Raw genomic sequence first — 16,345 nt, forward strand, 5'->3', positions numbered from 1 at the left:
CCCCTTGTGTTGAAGTGGGCTCCTCGGATGCATAAAGTCATGTTGGGGTGTGTGCATGTATAATGTTAACCAGTTTGTTCTGGTATGTTTGGTGCATAAAGCAGTACGAAACTAAACGAGAATCAGCTCCGTTTGTATGCGAAATTGCTTTGCAAACCACCTTTTTATGCACGATGAATGCATGATCTGATGTGTCTCCACTGGACTGCATGCTACATGTACGTATTACACAGTATGTTTGAAAACTATATTGGAGTGTGAAAGAAATGCACTACTAGATCTTTATCCTTGCATTTATATAAAAGTGCATTTTTTATTTGATTGTGTGCAAGTTGTTGTCATCATGTGTTTTTAAGTTATTTTTACTTTCTTTCTTCTTTAAGGGTAGTTCAATGCCGCCGGTTCCACTGACTAATTCAATGTCTCCTTCATGGAAATGTTCGAGCACGACATAGTCATAGAAGTCGTCGGACACCTCCACGACGAGCCCCACTGCCTCCAGCGCCCTCCCTGCGTCGCCGTGCTCCGGCACGAGCTCTAGGGTGACCACCGGCCGGTCCAAACGAGCCGCTCAGTCCGGCTCGGGCTTTCATCCCTGTGGTCCGGTCCCTGAAAACAGGATCGCGATGCTGCTCGGTCCGGTCCGGTCCAGACCGTCGATGGCCGGTCCAAACGACGGCTCCGTCACGGTCCGGACCGGCGCGGACCGTGTCCATCCTGACCTACGACCACGCCCGCAACCTAGCGGACTAACAGGACCGGTAGATCAACGACAAGAAGCTCAAACTGAGTCTAGAATTCTACGTATTGGCGGTGGCCGAGGCCCAGCGATTCCCCGGGATTCCGGATGCCGTCGCCGTCCGGATCGCCATACGGTAGGTAAATACTTAATGATTTCAATACTAATAATTAATAGGTGAATTCCTGAATTTTCTGTAGATCTTGGAGTGTAAGTTTAGATCAACTCATGTACGTGACAACCTGGGACGCTCATCCAATCCGTCAACGACAGCCGGACGGCCATGGACGCGCGTCTGGACGCGATCCAAACCTCCCTCGAGCTTTGGAGGCCAGCGATGACTCACCTCCAGCAGCAGGTGGACGAGTTGTGCTCCCAGGTTGGGTGTATCGCGCTCCACCCCATTCCGGCGGCGCCGGCAGAGCCAAATCCAAGCTCTGCCAGCGACGCAGTGGTGCACAAGGTGCCTCCAACTCCATCCGGCGGCCCGGGGCACCATGGGCCAGCGGGCCGACTCACGGGATGGTCACCACCCTCGAACCGCCTTCGGTCAATTGTGTGTTTACATCCCACCGCCTCTCTCGTATGTACTCCGGTTTGGATCTAGTTGAGCACAGCAAGGACGTAGATAGTAGAGTGTGCCAGTAGGGTGGGCACGCCAGTTGGGCGCTGCCTAAAATGGATTTTCCTCCGTTCGACAGAGACAATCCGAGCTCTAGGTTCGTTTGGCCACACTCCATTTTCACGGGCAATGCGGCCCGTTTGCTGCAATTGCAGGAGGCGTAGAACGCCCACCTCACTTGGGAGACATTGTGTGTGGGCCTCTGTGAGAATTTTGGTCGTGAGCAGTATCAGGCACACATCCGGCAATTTAACACATTGCGGCAGAGAGGGAGTGTGAGCGAGTACATGAATAAATTCAAAGAGTTGATGCACCAAGTTCTATTATGTTTATTTTACTACGCAGTTCCTTGAAGGACTCGGACATGACATCTATGCCGGTGTCGTGTTACATCAACCAAAAGACCTCGATGATGCCTTCTCTTTGGCTTGTATGCAGGAGGAGTTGTTGCAGGCCTTGCTGCACCGGGAATACAGGCGCCAAGAGCCCGCATCGCCGCCCCAACAAGTGGCTCGACCTCTTCTCGCCCTGGGTGCTCCACCAGCACGGCAGTTATTGCAACCGCCACCGGCAGTCGCAAAGGACCGTCGTGCTCTGGACGCAGCCAATGCAGCTGACAAAGGGGTGTGTGGCGACGACAGAGTGGCAGCGTGCTCAATTACATGTGCGCGCGCGGTTTGTGCTTCAAGTGCGGGGAGAGATGGGGGCAAGGGCGCCAATGTGCTCCCACAATTCAGCTGCATGTGGTCGAGGAACTGTTGGAATTGCTGCACATAGACCAAGCAGTGTTTGGGGATCAAGCTCGTCTCGCTGTCCAGGTACGGTTACATTCGATAGATCCTTACGCGCACACACACCATAGACATATAGCCCCACAGGCCAACCCCAACACGCCACGCAACTCACTTCTCGCTCGTCTCGTCACAGCCAATCCATGTTGCACTCAAGGTTGTCCCCTCTGTGCCGCTGTTGCCTAGGCCCGTCGTTGCCTTGGCCCCGTCCTCTGTATGGCACCTCAGCCGCACAGGAACTAGACCTTCACCTTCTCGCGTACCTCATGTACCACGCTGGCCAGACCTACAATGCATAGACAGGTGGATTAATTAGATAGACCAGAATTTTTTTGTGAGCATCACTTATCTTTTCTTATTTGCGGGATATGGAAACAACGAACAACACTAGAGGTACCAACAAACACAAAGGTTGGTCGACCAGAGTTCAAACGGAAGCATTGTTTCCCTGAAATTCAAATTGATGCATGATCTACTTACGACGTGACTCCACGCACATATGTAAACAGAAGAATAAACACCATACCATTTTAATCGTGTCTAGTTCTTAGTGCTAATAGAATCACTTTAAACCAAGTTGATGCATGTTAGAGTCGTATTTGGAGGGGAAATAAGGGAACATGCATCAACCCCCAGCCGTGTGGTTGTGATGAATAAATTAATTAGAGTGAATTCCATTTTTTACCTTGTAGTTGTACATTTGTGACACATATTACCCTATTTAGCGGAACTTTTATCGAAATGTCAGATTTTGGAGACTTTTAACACGGTTTTACCCCAGTTTTACATTTTGTCTGTTTATGGTCGATAGGATCGGCATGTTGCGTCATTGATTTGTAAAAAAAACTGTAAGGATCGGAGGGCATCATTGGCGATCTTGTCCAAGCTTTTCTTGTCTATCTGTTCCACTCCTTGTGGCCGTCCACATGTTTTTGGACACAGGACGTCACCTCACACCTTACCTGATGGACACGCATCAAAAAATAAGGGTCCAAAGATTTCAAAAGGGGTATTCTAGACGAATTTTCACTCGAAGGGGTAATTAGTGTCACAAATGTATAAATATGGGGTAAAAAGTGGAATTCACTCAATTAATTAATCTGCATCCCACGCTAACTTTTTTCGTACAATGAACGAACGTGCACTCCGACGTAGTAATAATTTTCTGACCGAATGATAAACCGCTCCTCAGGTGCATAATGGGTGGCGTCACCCTAATTACACTATTTATTTGAAGCTAGCAGCAGCAATCATACATAGTTTGTTCTTGGATAAAACACAACTCTTACACGATACATTTAATTAAGGATGTGTGGTACAATTAATTGCATCACTGAACAAAGAATCTCCGTCGACTATTACTAGAGGAATGGGTAGTCGGTGTAGCCGATGACGGGGTCGGAGATGTAGAAGGTCATCCTATCATACTTGTTCAGCTCTGCACCGATCTCGAACCTCTTTGGCAGGTCTGGGTTCACCAGGAATGATCGCCCGAAGGAGACCAAATTAGTGTACCCCTCGGCGACCACCTTGCCCCCTTCCTCGCGGTCGTACCCGCCATTGGCCACAAATGTACCCTTGAACGCCTCCCTGTATGGCAGCAAGCTCTTTGGGATCACTCATCTGCCATCGACGATTGCCATCCTCGGCTCGACCATGTGGAGATAGAGGATGTTGTAGTCGTTGAGCTTGGTGGACATGTGGAGCGCGAGGGCATGCGGGTCGGAGTCGTGCTCTTGTTCCATAGGTGCATAATGTGTTAATTTATGTTGATTGGACGCAAGCTTTGTTAACCTTTAGAATTTTTTTATTAGGTTAACAACGCTTGTTTGTTTTAATCACCACAAACTATACTTTTTTTTAATCCTCTTCGGTAGGATCAGTTGTAAACTGTGGATTGAAGCACAAAGCACAACTGACCGGGCAAAGAAGGAACCGATATCACTAAAAATTAATGGTGGACTAGAAAATAGGGGAGAAGGAGAATATCTGAAACTGTCGCTCAATCGAATTGTAAGTTTTCTGATATATTCTCCCCTTTATGTTGAAGCTGCTCCCCATCTCACGTCTCGAATTGGCCAATTAGATTTTTAATTAGATTAGCGTTAAAGTTTTTCCGCAAAAAAAGCATTAAAGTTGCTCCAGGTTCTCAAGCTAATGCGGAATCAGGTGTCTAAGATGATGGATACGCACCAATGCCAGTTTTATCTGGAGTTCGGTCCTATGCAATGGATCAGTTCATCAGTTAACTTGTGATCCTCTATGGGGAGGGGGAAACGAAACGGTACCCTCGCGTCGCCCCGCGTGGGCGACTCGAGGGTGTACGCGAGCGCGCCGCCGGGCCACAAACAACTTCGACCCCTCGCCGCCGCTGGAGGCTGGCGCCGGCCAAGTCCGAGCCGCAGCCAAGGAAGGCGGCGGCGGGGCCGTTCGCCCTGGGAGAGGGTGTGATCTGGGCTTTGGCCCGCGGTGGTCTTCCCGAGCGCAGCGGCACCTTCGGCAGCGAGGCGGCGGCTCGTCAACATCCCTCCGCCCTACGGTGGCTACCGGCCGGCCATGGGGCTCCGAGGCGACGTCCGGCGAGCCTGGCCCCTGCAGGATCCAGATCTAGCATCTGCGGGCCTGTAGGGCCGATGGGCCTGGGCGGGCCTCGTTCATCGTTGGTTTTGGCGGTTGGGGTTGCGGCAAGAGGCTAGTCTAGGCAGCTTGGTCAGCGGCAACAGCGTTTGTTATGCGGCCGGCGGCGGCGGCGGCCCGTGCACGAGAGATGGAGGTCTTTGATCAGATCTGGATGAAAACCTGCTACTGGCTATTGCCAATGGCTAACGATGGCGACGCTGTCTGCGTCGTTCCCTTCCTGAAGGCATCGCTGAGGAGAAGTTCAAGGCCACTCTCTGCTACCTCTGGGGGAAACCCTAGATCAGTAGATCGGATGACGGCGGCTCTCTGGTGTCGTATCCCCCTTGGGGATGTCATTCTTGGAGGTGCACACGGGCTCAAGGGGCCAGAGGATGGCGTCTTTGGTGGAGCGGTGCTTCATCTTACACATCGATGGTGGCAGATCTCGGTGGCGTGGCGCTGTGGAGACTCGGTGTCTGATGCGCGGAGATGGACTCGCGCAGAAGGAGGAAGCTGTCTGGCGTCATGGTGGCGTTGATGGCAGAGAGGCCTGGCAAGGTCGGTGCTTCAGTTCTGCTCTAAGGATGGACCGAGGGATGATGGAGGTGACAGTCCTTGCAGCGTGCGGTGCTCACTGGGAGTGTGCCAGACCGGTGTGGGACCCAATCCAGGTAGTGGCTTGGATGGGACACCCGGCTTTAGATGTTAGGCTTTGGTGCGATGTCTGTTTGGTATTAGGCCCGGACATTCGGCACGCCTTCATCAAGGGGATAGGAGTAGCAACGATGTTGCCAAGATGGTGGCTTCAGGCTTATTGGTATATCACCTTGTATGGTCTTTGTGAATAATTAATAATATGACTGCATGCATCATTCAGATGTAGAAGCCGGGGTATATCCTCCTTTTTCTAAAAAACAATTAACTGCCTAATCAAAAAAGAAGTTAAACGTAGCCTCATTCTTGTAACATATTTTATTTTCCTTTTTTTCTCTCGGTTGCGCCAAATTCTTCAATCAATTCAATAAAAGTTCGGTGCAGGTTGGCTTCCCCTGCCGTGGTTCCGGTCAAACAAAAAAAGATTGCAAACGTTGCTACAAAGTTTTCTTGCTCGATGTATTTATGCAGTTCTGCCATACTTTGCTACAATGCTGTGCAAGGAAACTTTTCAGTGGTCGACCTTGCTTACCGTATATAATCATCCACATCACTGCTCCAAATTTGCTGAAACAAGAATGAGTAACATTGACGGACTACGAATACATTGAAGTTGCAGCATCAGATGATTGATTCTCTTAGGGCTGCGAGTATTCTTGGCATCAGAGAACAATCGAGAACCCGGACCACTTCACTCATCATCGGGAGATCAAACTTGTCATTTTCCGCTTCACTAGAGAACCCAAACCACTTCACTCATCGTTGGCAGATCAAACTTATTGTTCTCCGGCTGAAAACTATAGTCTGTCCGTTTGGACTCGACAGTGGTGTCGCTTCGCGTCGTCACCCTCTTGGGGGCATTGTCGTCGTGCTCAGGTGTCTTTGGTCGGGCCTAGGCTAGGTGTTTGACATGTTCTAGGTGATCTGCTTTTTAAGTGGGTCTCCTCGCCATATTGTATCTTTCGGGCATGTACTCTGTTTGTTGGTGCTTTATATATAAAGTGGGGCAAAAGCCTGTTTAGAGATTGTTTTCCACTTCAGCCACAGTCCATGCTATCACAAAAACGTTATAGTTGCAACTAGGCAGACATACTTTTGCACAGCTTCAAGGGCGTTTAAGTTTGAGCATTCTGGCATTTCCCAGACATGTTTGACATGCTCCCTTTTTCTTTCTTTCCCTGCAACAAACAGACACTCGAGAACTGTTGCTGGGATGTCGCAAGCAGTCATGGTGGTATCTGGAAGCTGGCGAAACGGGCCGTCTACGTTGGCAAATCGTTTAAGATGGACAGCTTCGAAGGAGAATTCAGGGAAACCATCCTTAGACTATGTATAAAAGCAGCAACGAATGGAGCCAGATCCCAGACTACTGTCGGTTCAGCTCTCCAATCGCAAGTGGCGAATTCGACCGGGCAATGGACTGCAGGTTCTGGGCCGACTTGGTTCTGGGAGGCAATTTTCAGATGAATGGCAGCAGTAGCAAGACCTGAAGGTTGAGAAATGTAATGCAAGACCTGAAGAAATGTAATAACATTTTATCTTATTGATATAAAAAGGAAATGGCATTTACCTGAGAAGTGTGAACGTTGCGCAGCATTTCCTTTATAAGTTGTCTGAGAAGATGCATCTTTTCGTTCCTGGTGGTTGTGAAAACTTATTTACTTGGATGATTCGGCAATAAGCAGCTTACAACTGACACATCAACAGAAAATTTCTAGCACGACCATATTTTGCTACAGTGCTTGTTTACAATAAAAAAAATGTAAATAGCGAATGATTTGCAACTACAAGCTTGCCTACTTCCTTTATTCCTTCTGCTCGACATTACAGCTTTCCAACAAATGCTGAAAGAAAGCGAACTACTCTACGAATTATTATTATTACACTGAAGTTGCAGCATCAGTGTTCTATTAGAGCTGCAAGTAGCCTTAGCATGGGGGGCATATCAATCTTCTGCAGACCCTCGAGAACCCGGACCACTTCACCCATAGTCGGCCGATCAAACTCATTATCTTGGATGCACCAGCACGCAACTTTGCAAACTCTTTCAGCCTCTTCCAAATTGAAGTCACCATGTAATTGTGGATCCACCAAACTCTTCACATCTCCGCCGTGAAGCTTGCTGATGGCCTGCACAGGGAAATATTCGGCATTGTGGTAACTGCTGCTGCTGCTAGTGTAGTATGATGTTTCAAGTGAGGAATTCCTCCTTCCCGATATGATTTCCAGCAGTACCATGCCGAAGCTGTAAACGTCGATCTTTGGTGTGATTGCAACTCCACTAAGCCACTCTGGGGCAAGATAACCCGCAGTGCCCCTGATCGTAGTCAAAACTCGGCTAAAATCCCTTCCCACAAACGCTGCCAACCCAAAGTCTGCAACTTTTGGAGCAAATGATGCATCCAATAGTATGTTTCCTGGCTTAATGTCACAATGTATGATGCATTTGTGACAACTCTGATGTAAGTAGGACAATCCTTTGGCAACTCCTAGGGCTATTTGATATCTATTGTTCCAATTTAGGACAGCGGTGGCATCATTTCTCTTCTTAAATAGATGACCATCAAGAGACCCATTTAACATATGTTCATACACAAGTAACCTGTGATCACCTTCGCAGCAGAAACCAATCAGTTTTACTAGGTTGATATGTTGGATCAGTCCAACTGAGCTCACCTCAGCCCTGAACTGCTTCTCTCCTTGATGGGCACCATCAAGCCTTTTGACAGCTATAGTAGTCTTTGCGTCACTTAACACTCCCTTGTATACTGAACCAAAACCCCCTCCTCCGATCTTTTCCGAGAAGTTTTTAGTAGCACAAACTAAATCAGTGTATCTAAAGGCTATAATTCCAGCAGCACTATCTTGATTGCCGTAGTATATCGCCAGGAAACCACATGACTTGAATTTGATCCTCCAAATCAGTAACAACATGAAAATGAGTAACCCAATACCAGCAATGCTTGTGGCAGTAACAATTCCAACATTTGGTTTTCTTTTGGTTTTTCTCCAACTTGGCAAGAAATCTTTGGCAGCAAGACGGAGATAAAGAGTATCTTTAGAAGTGTAAACAACGCCATCATCCAGACTCACACTAAGCAATTCCCCATACCAGACAGAGCATCTGCTAGCATTATAGGAATAAGCAGTGCATGAGCAAGTTCTGAGACAAGCTTCTTCGCATTGGCTCTGAGTGGCAGCAACTATGCTTTGTGGGTTGTAGGGCAATGTAACTTGAGAAATAGGCTGGAACATGTCCGTTGAACTTGTGATGTTTTTGTCACTAGTACATTGTAACGGTGTATTTCTGATGCATCCTCCTGTTCGATCCTCAAACTCCCAATCCTGCGGTGACTTCCGAGAGAAGTTATGCATGCAGTCACAGGATGGATGCGGATTGCCACTGCAGACTGTGAAAGGTCCGCAAGTAGCAGGCGGAAGGCAGGGATGAGTAGGCTCGGTATATACGGTTTGCCAAGACTGGTTGGACTGTGACCACACATTCACCTTTATCAGACCAGAGATATCTAGTGAGACAAACGTGGAAGACGGTGGTTCATCCGGCGAAGTGTACATGTAGTACTCCTCTTGGTCATTGTTAACATATGTTGGGTTAATCAAGCCTCTGGTCCGTGGATCCATATCTAGAATGGTCTTGAGCACTGGTATAATACTCATTGACAATGTTTTGGAGGATGCCCAATGCCAAAACACTACAGCAGGGTTTTTCCGACGCTCGAGGATGGCGAGGCCGGTTGTGTCTAGTCCAAGGCTGTATGAGCCAAGACTCAGATCAACAAGGCTCTTCTTTGAGATGATATGGCGATTCAAACCTGTAACCTTGTTCCAGCCAAGCTTGGCGCCAGGAAGCACAACATCTGCTGGGTAGTCGAAGCTCTGCCACAACGGTAGGTCAGATGATGGGCTATCTATGACTTTGACAGCAAGGTTTCCAGTGTTCAAGAGAACGGCGGCACTAGTGGTGGTGGTGTTTATGCTGCTAGTTTGTGTCCTATTGACGGTGTGAGTGGACCAAACAAGGGATTCAGTGCCAGCATCAACATGTTTTACGACAATGACAAGATTGCCGTCTCTTGAGATCTTGAGCTGTGTTGAGTTAATGTCGGGGTGGGCGATCGGCTCCTCCCTATTAGCAACCCACACAGTAGTGAAAACTGGAATCTTATTGAACCATATGCCAAGGTACCAGCTGTTATTGGACGACTTACTGCTGGTGCTTGCTGCTGGCTGGAAGAATCCGAGCGCGAACTTGCCGTTTCTTGAGATGAGCTTATCGCCGACGGTGAGTACTCGGCCTGCCATGAGAGTATCATTTGTGGGTGCTGATGAGGAGCAGCAAGATGTGGGCAAAAGGAGAAGCCCAAGTAATAATATGTAGAAGGGATGCATGGAGAAGAGTGCGGATGTGCTCTGCTCTGCTATTCGAAATAGGAATAAGAGGATGTATATATAGGCTGGAACATGTTGTTGAGCTGAACTGTCACCACGATCCATTTGGGAGCAATCAAATTCAGATTAGGACAGCAGTGGCCCTGTTTAGATTGGGACCCTATCTCTCCATATAATACAAGGCTGGCACTATTTTCATGAAAACTATGTGCTAGTCGGCAGGGATTACAAGCTCTCCAGCACACCAAGGAGGACTTTCAATAATGCTTTCCAAGTCAGTCATGAGGCTTCCACTAAGTGGCCATGGACTTTGGTCAAGTCAACCACGAGCTTTCCACAAAAGCTGCCGTGGGCCATGCTCAAGTCAATCATGGGGCTTCCACCAAACTTACCATCAAAGCTGTATTTTTGGAGTCTTCCACTATGTTAGTGAGCTCTGGAAAGTGCTAACCATACCCCTCACGGCACGCTAATAGTCAAAAGGTCAGCCAACAAGACAATTGACTGAATGATCATCGTATTGAACATATAAACCCTCCTAGACTCGTAGTCACGACCACGCCCTCCACGTCGCCCCATATAATCGCTATGCCACCGTTTGTAAATTCTGCATCCCGCCGAGGGCATTTTAGTCTTTTCAATGGGCCAAGGGCATTTTAGTCTTCCCAGCGGGCCAAAAAGGCAGGCAGCGCGGGCAGGAGCGAGACCGCGCAGACCGCATCTTCCCCACGAACCCTAGCCGCGTCCTCGTCTCCTCCTCCATCCGCGCGCCTCAGCGGCGACCCTATGGAGGGCGGCCGGGTCGGAGCGGTCCCCGCGTCCCTCCTTCCCCGCTCGGCGCTCTCTACTCCCAGCGCAGCTGCCGCCTCCCTCCACTCTTCCCATCTCGCTAGAGCCGCCGCATCCGGAGGCGACCGGCGTTGCTCCATCTCGACCTGCCCGTAACCTTCTCTCCCCGCAGCGGGCGGAGAAGATGGAGAGGAGCTCGTCCGCCCACCTTCCACCATGGTTTGCAGCGGTCGGAGAAGATGGAGAGGCCGAACTGCGGCTGCCTCGCGTGCGCTCTCCTGCATCTCGCGTGGGAGCGAGTGGTGGTGACTAGCATAGAAGGCGGAGGAGGTCATTGGGGCCGGCTTCCCTTCCGTTTTGGCTGCCAAGCTCCACGCGTTGGTGAGTCCCTCTCTCTATCCCTCTACATCTCTCCCTTTCTCTGTCAGAGGGCAGCTGCCGCCCCGAGGTGCAGGCGGCCATGGAAAAGCACAAGATGCCACACCTGGCTTTCCCCCTTGCCTCCTGCCCTCTCTCTTCAGCTCATCTATTTACATGTGCAAATACTTTTTTATCTATGCCTGCAAGGTGTTTGATGAAAGTTCAGTAAGGCTGTGAGGGAATACCAAACGAGAGAGGATCCAGTATCTTTTACATGCATCAGGTTGACACCAACTTCATGCATTTTGCTTCAAGATCATTGTTACTTTAATTCAAGATATTTTCTCATTCTGTTGTAAGATAGAAATGATGATTGTAGAAAGATAATTGTTCTACTTGGATACCTTTCTTTGTTTTTGTTTGCATTGAAGTAATAATGTTCAACTGCAGATATAGATTGCAGTCAAGACACCTGCTCCCTCGTCATCGACGGAAGGAGGAGAGCAGCAGCCACAACAGGCGACGGTGCTGGCGAATGCGTCAGACATGAGTCGCTTCGGCTTCTTCCAGCGGCCCAGCCATGACGCCCTTAAGCCGCCGATAGCAGCGACCCTCTCCCAAGCTACACTGCTCCTGATCTTCGTCGCCCCACACCGTCGTACTATGCACAGCTCAGCCTGGCCATGATGCTCTTAGCCCGCGGACGCTCACAGCGTAACCGACGGTGGCGACTCACTCCCAACCCGTGTTGCTCTCCATCAGTGCTGACGGATTAGTTTGTTTTACAGTGTGGGCACCAGGTCTCTGAGTAGTTTAAATCTGAACGCAACACCAAGGTATCACATATTTCTTGTAAAATCTCGATGGAGGAGTTGTTCCTTCAAATAAGATTTTGATTGTCTTTTTCCTTTTTGCCTAACAAAACATATATGTCTGCTTCTAATTTGTAGGCTGCCAGCCTGAGCATTGCCGAACAGTACAGCAAAGCATTTTCTGAACTTGCTAAAAGCAAACATGGAAGCTCTCCCTAATTCATCGATTAAAGGTGGCTCACATAGATCGTTCTCTTACTGACTAATTAATTAGATTATGGATTTTCTTTATGTTATTATTACTGATCTCAGATGCTTAGTTTCCAAGTTTATCTCAAAACTTCACCTTCTATGAATGCCCCCAGGTGGTGCATATCTAAAAGCTCTTTGTGCATTCTTAAGATTTTTGTATATGCATTTGCGTGAATTGAGCCCGGATCTGATATGGTTTGGCTATGTTCATGGTTTTCTTTGGTCATGTATGAGTGGAAAAGGGAGGCAGGGAAGTTCCAGTTTGTGAGGACAGTGGCGACATGGTTGACTGAATGGCAATAGGAAGAAGGCACATCTCATATAATTGTTTTATTCAAGACAAGTCTACACTCTCTTATGTCAAATTTGCACAGATTTCCCTGCCCTAGGTATGGTGCTTTTGATACTTCAGTAAATATTTTCACTGTTATTACACTATAGTGCTTAACTATGATCCCTTTGGCATCAGGCTATTTCTAAGGGGGAGAGAAGAGTGTTATTTTTTGGGGGGGATTACAAAGAATGGTAGCGGTGAGTATATAGTATATTCTTTTTCCTATTTTTCTTTAACATATTTAGTCTTAGTATGGTGCTTGCTAAAAACAGAGTATGGTGGTTCGATTTAGTTTTTCTCTATGGTATCTTCCCTACCGTCTCTCTCTCTCTCTTTAGTTTCTAACTTTGATGCTTTGATTTGTTGTTTTGGCCAGCATGAGGAGTATTAGCCACGGAGGAGGGAGGAGACTGACATGAGGAAAACATATTCTGGATCGATTTGGTTCTCATGGTGGCATCTTCCCTGCTTTCTCCTTTATTTTTATTTCCAACACTCTTTGGTACAGAGCGATTAACAAACAACTGAACTGAATATTGCTTTTTCTCCTTTTCAGATAAGTTAGTTTACATTAGTTTTCTGTTTGCTTTCCGTATGGATCTATATATGTTATTTTTATATCCAGTTTTCTGGGTGCTTTTCAAAAAGGGGGAGACCCATGGCCGATATAGTTGCATTAAGGTGCAATTTGATAACTAAATACATAATATAAGTCCATCAAAATATTACATGCATGTGTGCTGTTTGTGCTTGTATACCTTCAATCTGCTTTGTGGAAGGCTGTTCGTATTAAACTTTAGTGCTCGGTTGTTCATCATAGTCCCATTCCCTTGATAATTAATATTGAAGCAATGAAAAATAGGTGAAATTGCAAGAAACTTGAAGAAGTGGAGGAACATGACTCAGTCTGTCATTGGGGACATGTACTGTTACAGATACACTCTGTATTTCTACCTATCGTTGGTGTGATGTTTGAACATTAAGTTGTCATTTAATTATGGCATTCCCTTCTGCTTTTGTTTATGCTATAACAATAGCCGCTCACTATCTTCGGGATGTATGGCAGGTTTGCTGACAATCTGATTGCATTGCAGGTTTGGTACAAATTTCTCAAAAAAAATCATGCTTTTGCAGCACCGTCCTGTTGAGCCATGAGATCTAAACCAAGGAATCCAGATAACATCGACTATGTTTATAGATCACTACATGTTCCGTTGGAACATTGTGAGGTCCTTTTTCCAGTAACCATCTAAACACACGCCTCATGTTTTTTATATTATTCATTGCAATGCATTGCATGCTCGCTGCAAGCTTCTAAAAGAAGTTTATACTTTTGTTGCTAAATGTTCTCTCTTACTGAACTAGCTTCAGGACGAACAGCAGGTTTGCTAACCATTTGATCTTTTTGTGCATTGCAGGTTTGCTACTAAATTCTCAAAAAAGAAACGTTCTTATGCATCACCATCATGTGGAACCACGATACCTGAACCAATGAACTCAGTGAACATTTATTATATTTATTATGGATCATTACATGTTCTGCTGGAACAAGGTGAGATCCTTTTCAGTAACAAGTTGAACGCGCGTCATGCTTTTTTGAATATAACTGAATATCTAAAATAGCCATGGTGTACTGGTGTATATATTTTAAAATGGCAAGCTTGCATCTTGATGTTTGATTGCTATGAACTTCCGTATTATAAAATTACTATAGATTTCCTTTAATTCTCCAAAAAGGACAATTTGTTTGTTTGTTACGGTGCCAATAGTAACAGAAGATCATGATGAAGTTGAGTATGTAGAAATACTTTTTAAGGCGCCTCATTATTTGCTGCCAATGACTGTTTTGCCCCAATCTCTGGCTTTCCAAACATAGCATTGCTATGCCTCCAACATTCATCGATTGTCAATTATTCTCTTATACATGACATTGATGCCCTGTGTTTGGGTAATATGTATAGAATTAGTTCCGTTCTACAAGGACCGGATATTGTCACATTGATTAAGTATAATTTTTTCAAGCATGCTAGAGTATGGTGGCATTTTATAGGCCCTTGAGCTATAAAATTTTGTATGCTCAGTTTCTTGATCTGTATTTGCCATTTGAGCCAAATTATCTCATCAGGGACGCATCAACATACAAACTCACCCTTCAGTTTACTTATAACATTTCTTTTTATATGGTGCAACAGCTTGAGATATATGAAGAGAATTTTTACATGTCCAATGCAGACTGTTTGTTTTCACTTTCTAATCAATGAAGTATGTTTAATTGATAAAGTAATTTTAATTGATGAAGTAGATATAGTTGTTGCAGCGGCACAAACTCGGTTGCGTCCGCTATGACCCCAATCTTCGGATTATTATAAGTAGAGGTTGATCGTGTAGGAGGTGAAGATGCTCACGCCTAAAGCCAAACTTGACGCCGTCGACGCCACCATCCGGGAGCTCATTTATATTGGCTTCGAATGGCTACCGTTGTATTTTCTGTACTTTTGGTTGTGGTCGTAATTGTTACCCTGTGCCTTTGCAAGAATAACTGAAAATGGTGATTTCTATTGACTGGAAACCGAGTACTTGTCTAATTATTGTTCAAGAAAATATAGTGAGTCGTGTTCTTGGTTGCTAATAGTATAGTACACCTATGCGGATCCTTCTGTCGGACCGTTGAATGGAAATAACTCAAAAGAAGATAATAGAGGTGTTGTCTCTATGCAATCGGTAACTGTCAGTTCAGTTACAAAGAACGACCATCACAAATAACTTTGAGATGTCCATTGGTAAAGGTCAGTTTGGAGTAGTCTATTTTGGCTACTTGAAAGATGGAACCCCAGTTGCAGTCAAAACACGCTTAGAATCATCATCTCATGGGGTTAATGAGTTCTTGGCAGAGGTTAGCTTTCTTCCCGCTCCTCTCCTCTCCTCTTATTCTTATGCATGTTTTATTTTTCTCTTCCGTCTAGATCAAATCAATTTTCCCAAATAATCTCTCCATTTTGCCAAACACTCTGGTCACTTATTGACAGAACTACTCTGAATTGCATTTCAGGCTCTACATCTAATAAGAGTTCATCACAGGAACTTGGTCAATCTGGTTAGCCACTACAAGGATGGACACCACTCAACTCTTGTCTACGAGTATAAATTGCTAATTTGCATTGCTCTTTCGTGCAACAAGTGCGTTGATACTTACAAACAACGAGGCATGTGACTATTTACTATCACTGTTGTTTGGTATTTGAACATGTCTTTTCGAGGGGGAGATGGGAACAGATAGACTCAGTGAAAGTTGGCTGCACGTAAACTATTGTGATCAAGTTGGAAAAAAATGTTTCCCCTCTTAACTGCTCCTGTTGGAGACTGGGGTCAGTAGTCACTGAAATTTGCACACGCATGGAGGAATGAATGATGATTCTCAAGTAACGAAGTTGTAGCCTTCACGACAAGATAAATGGATGATTTTGCAGCTCAAGTGTTGCTACATGTTGCAGATAACTATGGCATTCCATTTTAATGAATCTGCATATTGCTGTTGTGAGTAATATTTCACCCTAAGGATAATATTGTTGTATCTCCAGTTTCTATGTTGCAGCAATGGGTAGTTGTGCTTTAGTCCCCCTTCAGCTTTTTTTTAACATGTGGTTCCTTCAGCTTTTTGTTGTCAAGTCTTTCTGACTATTATAGCTGCACAATTTTTAGCAACGGGTAGTTGTGTTCTCTATCATCATATTTATCACTTAGAGGGGAAGGCTTTTTGACAGGAGCACCGGAAGCGAGGGAGGGCATGGCTGCACTGGAGGTTGTCCCAAGGCGAGGGCAGGGCAGAGACATGCAACAATGAGGGTTGCAACCGTAATCAATATCTCAACGTCGAATCATTTCCTATAGCCTTCCAGCAAGTTCATTCTTATTTTCTGATTGGGTCATGTTAGGCCAGCAAAGTAAACCTAGAAAAACTGATTA

At 46.1% G+C, this 16,345-nt stretch overlaps 2 protein-coding genes and 2 long non-coding RNA genes across 10 annotated transcripts; 3 read left to right on the forward strand and 1 right to left on the reverse strand.

The window, feature by feature from the left end:
* Window positions 1–7,266: 7,266 nt before the first annotated feature.
* On the reverse strand, window positions 7,267–9,835 carry LOC119358227 (G-type lectin S-receptor-like serine/threonine-protein kinase At2g19130). The gene is made up of 2 exons (XM_037624878.1): window positions 9,049–9,835; window positions 7,267–8,340 (listed from the first exon to the last, which is right to left on the reverse strand). The coding sequence occupies exons 1-2, from the start codon at window positions 9,833–9,835 to the stop codon at window positions 7,325–7,327; spliced, it is 1,803 nt and encodes a 600-aa protein (XP_037480775.1). The 3' UTR covers window positions 7,267–7,324.
* A 708-nt stretch (window positions 9,836–10,543) lies between these two features.
* On the forward strand, window positions 10,544–11,574 carry LOC119358278. The gene is made up of 3 exons (XR_005172241.1): window positions 10,544–11,005; window positions 11,192–11,267; window positions 11,435–11,574. It is a non-coding gene; the product is annotated as an uncharacterized LOC119358278 (long non-coding RNA).
* A 1-nt stretch (window position 11,575) lies between these two features.
* On the forward strand, window positions 11,576–13,417 carry LOC119358271. Its single transcript, XR_005172240.1, has 4 exons — window positions 11,576–11,820; window positions 11,935–12,437; window positions 12,518–12,579; window positions 12,759–13,417. It is a non-coding gene; the product is annotated as an uncharacterized LOC119358271 (long non-coding RNA).
* A 32-nt stretch (window positions 13,418–13,449) lies between these two features.
* On the forward strand, window positions 13,450–16,345 carry LOC119358237 (probable leucine-rich repeat receptor-like protein kinase At2g28990). 7 transcript variants are annotated; one of them, XM_037624887.1, is made up of 5 exons: window positions 13,450–13,623; window positions 13,801–13,934; window positions 15,169–15,275; window positions 15,432–15,585; window positions 16,144–16,345. In XM_037624887.1, the coding sequence occupies exons 1-5, from the start codon at window positions 13,571–13,573 to the stop codon at window positions 16,221–16,223; spliced, it is 528 nt and encodes a 175-aa protein (XP_037480784.1). In that variant the 5' UTR covers window positions 13,450–13,570; the 3' UTR covers window positions 16,224–16,345. The 7 variants fall into 7 exon arrangements, 2 of the variants coding, with proteins under 2 accessions (XP_037480784.1, XP_037480791.1); XM_037624894.1 differs by having other exon boundaries at window positions 13,450–13,611; XR_005172235.1 differs by lacking the exon at window positions 16,144–16,345 and having other exon boundaries at window positions 14,691–15,275; window positions 15,432–15,852.

Source organism: Triticum dicoccoides, chromosome 1A, assembly GCF_002162155.2.
Source record: "Triticum dicoccoides isolate Atlit2015 ecotype Zavitan chromosome 1A, WEW_v2.0, whole genome shotgun sequence".
Lineage (NCBI taxonomy): Eukaryota > Viridiplantae > Streptophyta > Magnoliopsida > Poales > Poaceae > Triticum > Triticum dicoccoides.

Bases quoted from the DNA above. Each gene is read 5' to 3' on its own strand.
- LOC119358237 (XM_037624887.1), top strand. From the start codon at position 13,571: ATGTTTATAGATCACTACATGTTCCGTTGGAACATTGTGAGGTCCTTT. The intron at 13,624-13,800 runs GTAACCATCTAA...TGTGCATTGCAG, and splicing joins ATTGTGAGGTCCTTTTTCCA to GTTTGCTACTAAATTCTCAA. The intron at 15,276-15,431 runs GTTAGCTTTCTT...ATTGCATTTCAG, and splicing joins TTAATGAGTTCTTGGCAGAG to GCTCTACATCTAATAAGAGT.
- LOC119358227 (XM_037624878.1), bottom strand. From the start codon at position 9,835: ATGCATCCCTTCTACATATTATTACTTGGGCTTCTCCTTTTGCCCACA. The intron at 8,341-9,048 runs GCTTGATTAACC...TACTGATTTGGA, and splicing joins TATGGATCCACGGACCAGAG to GGATCAAATTCAAGTCATGT.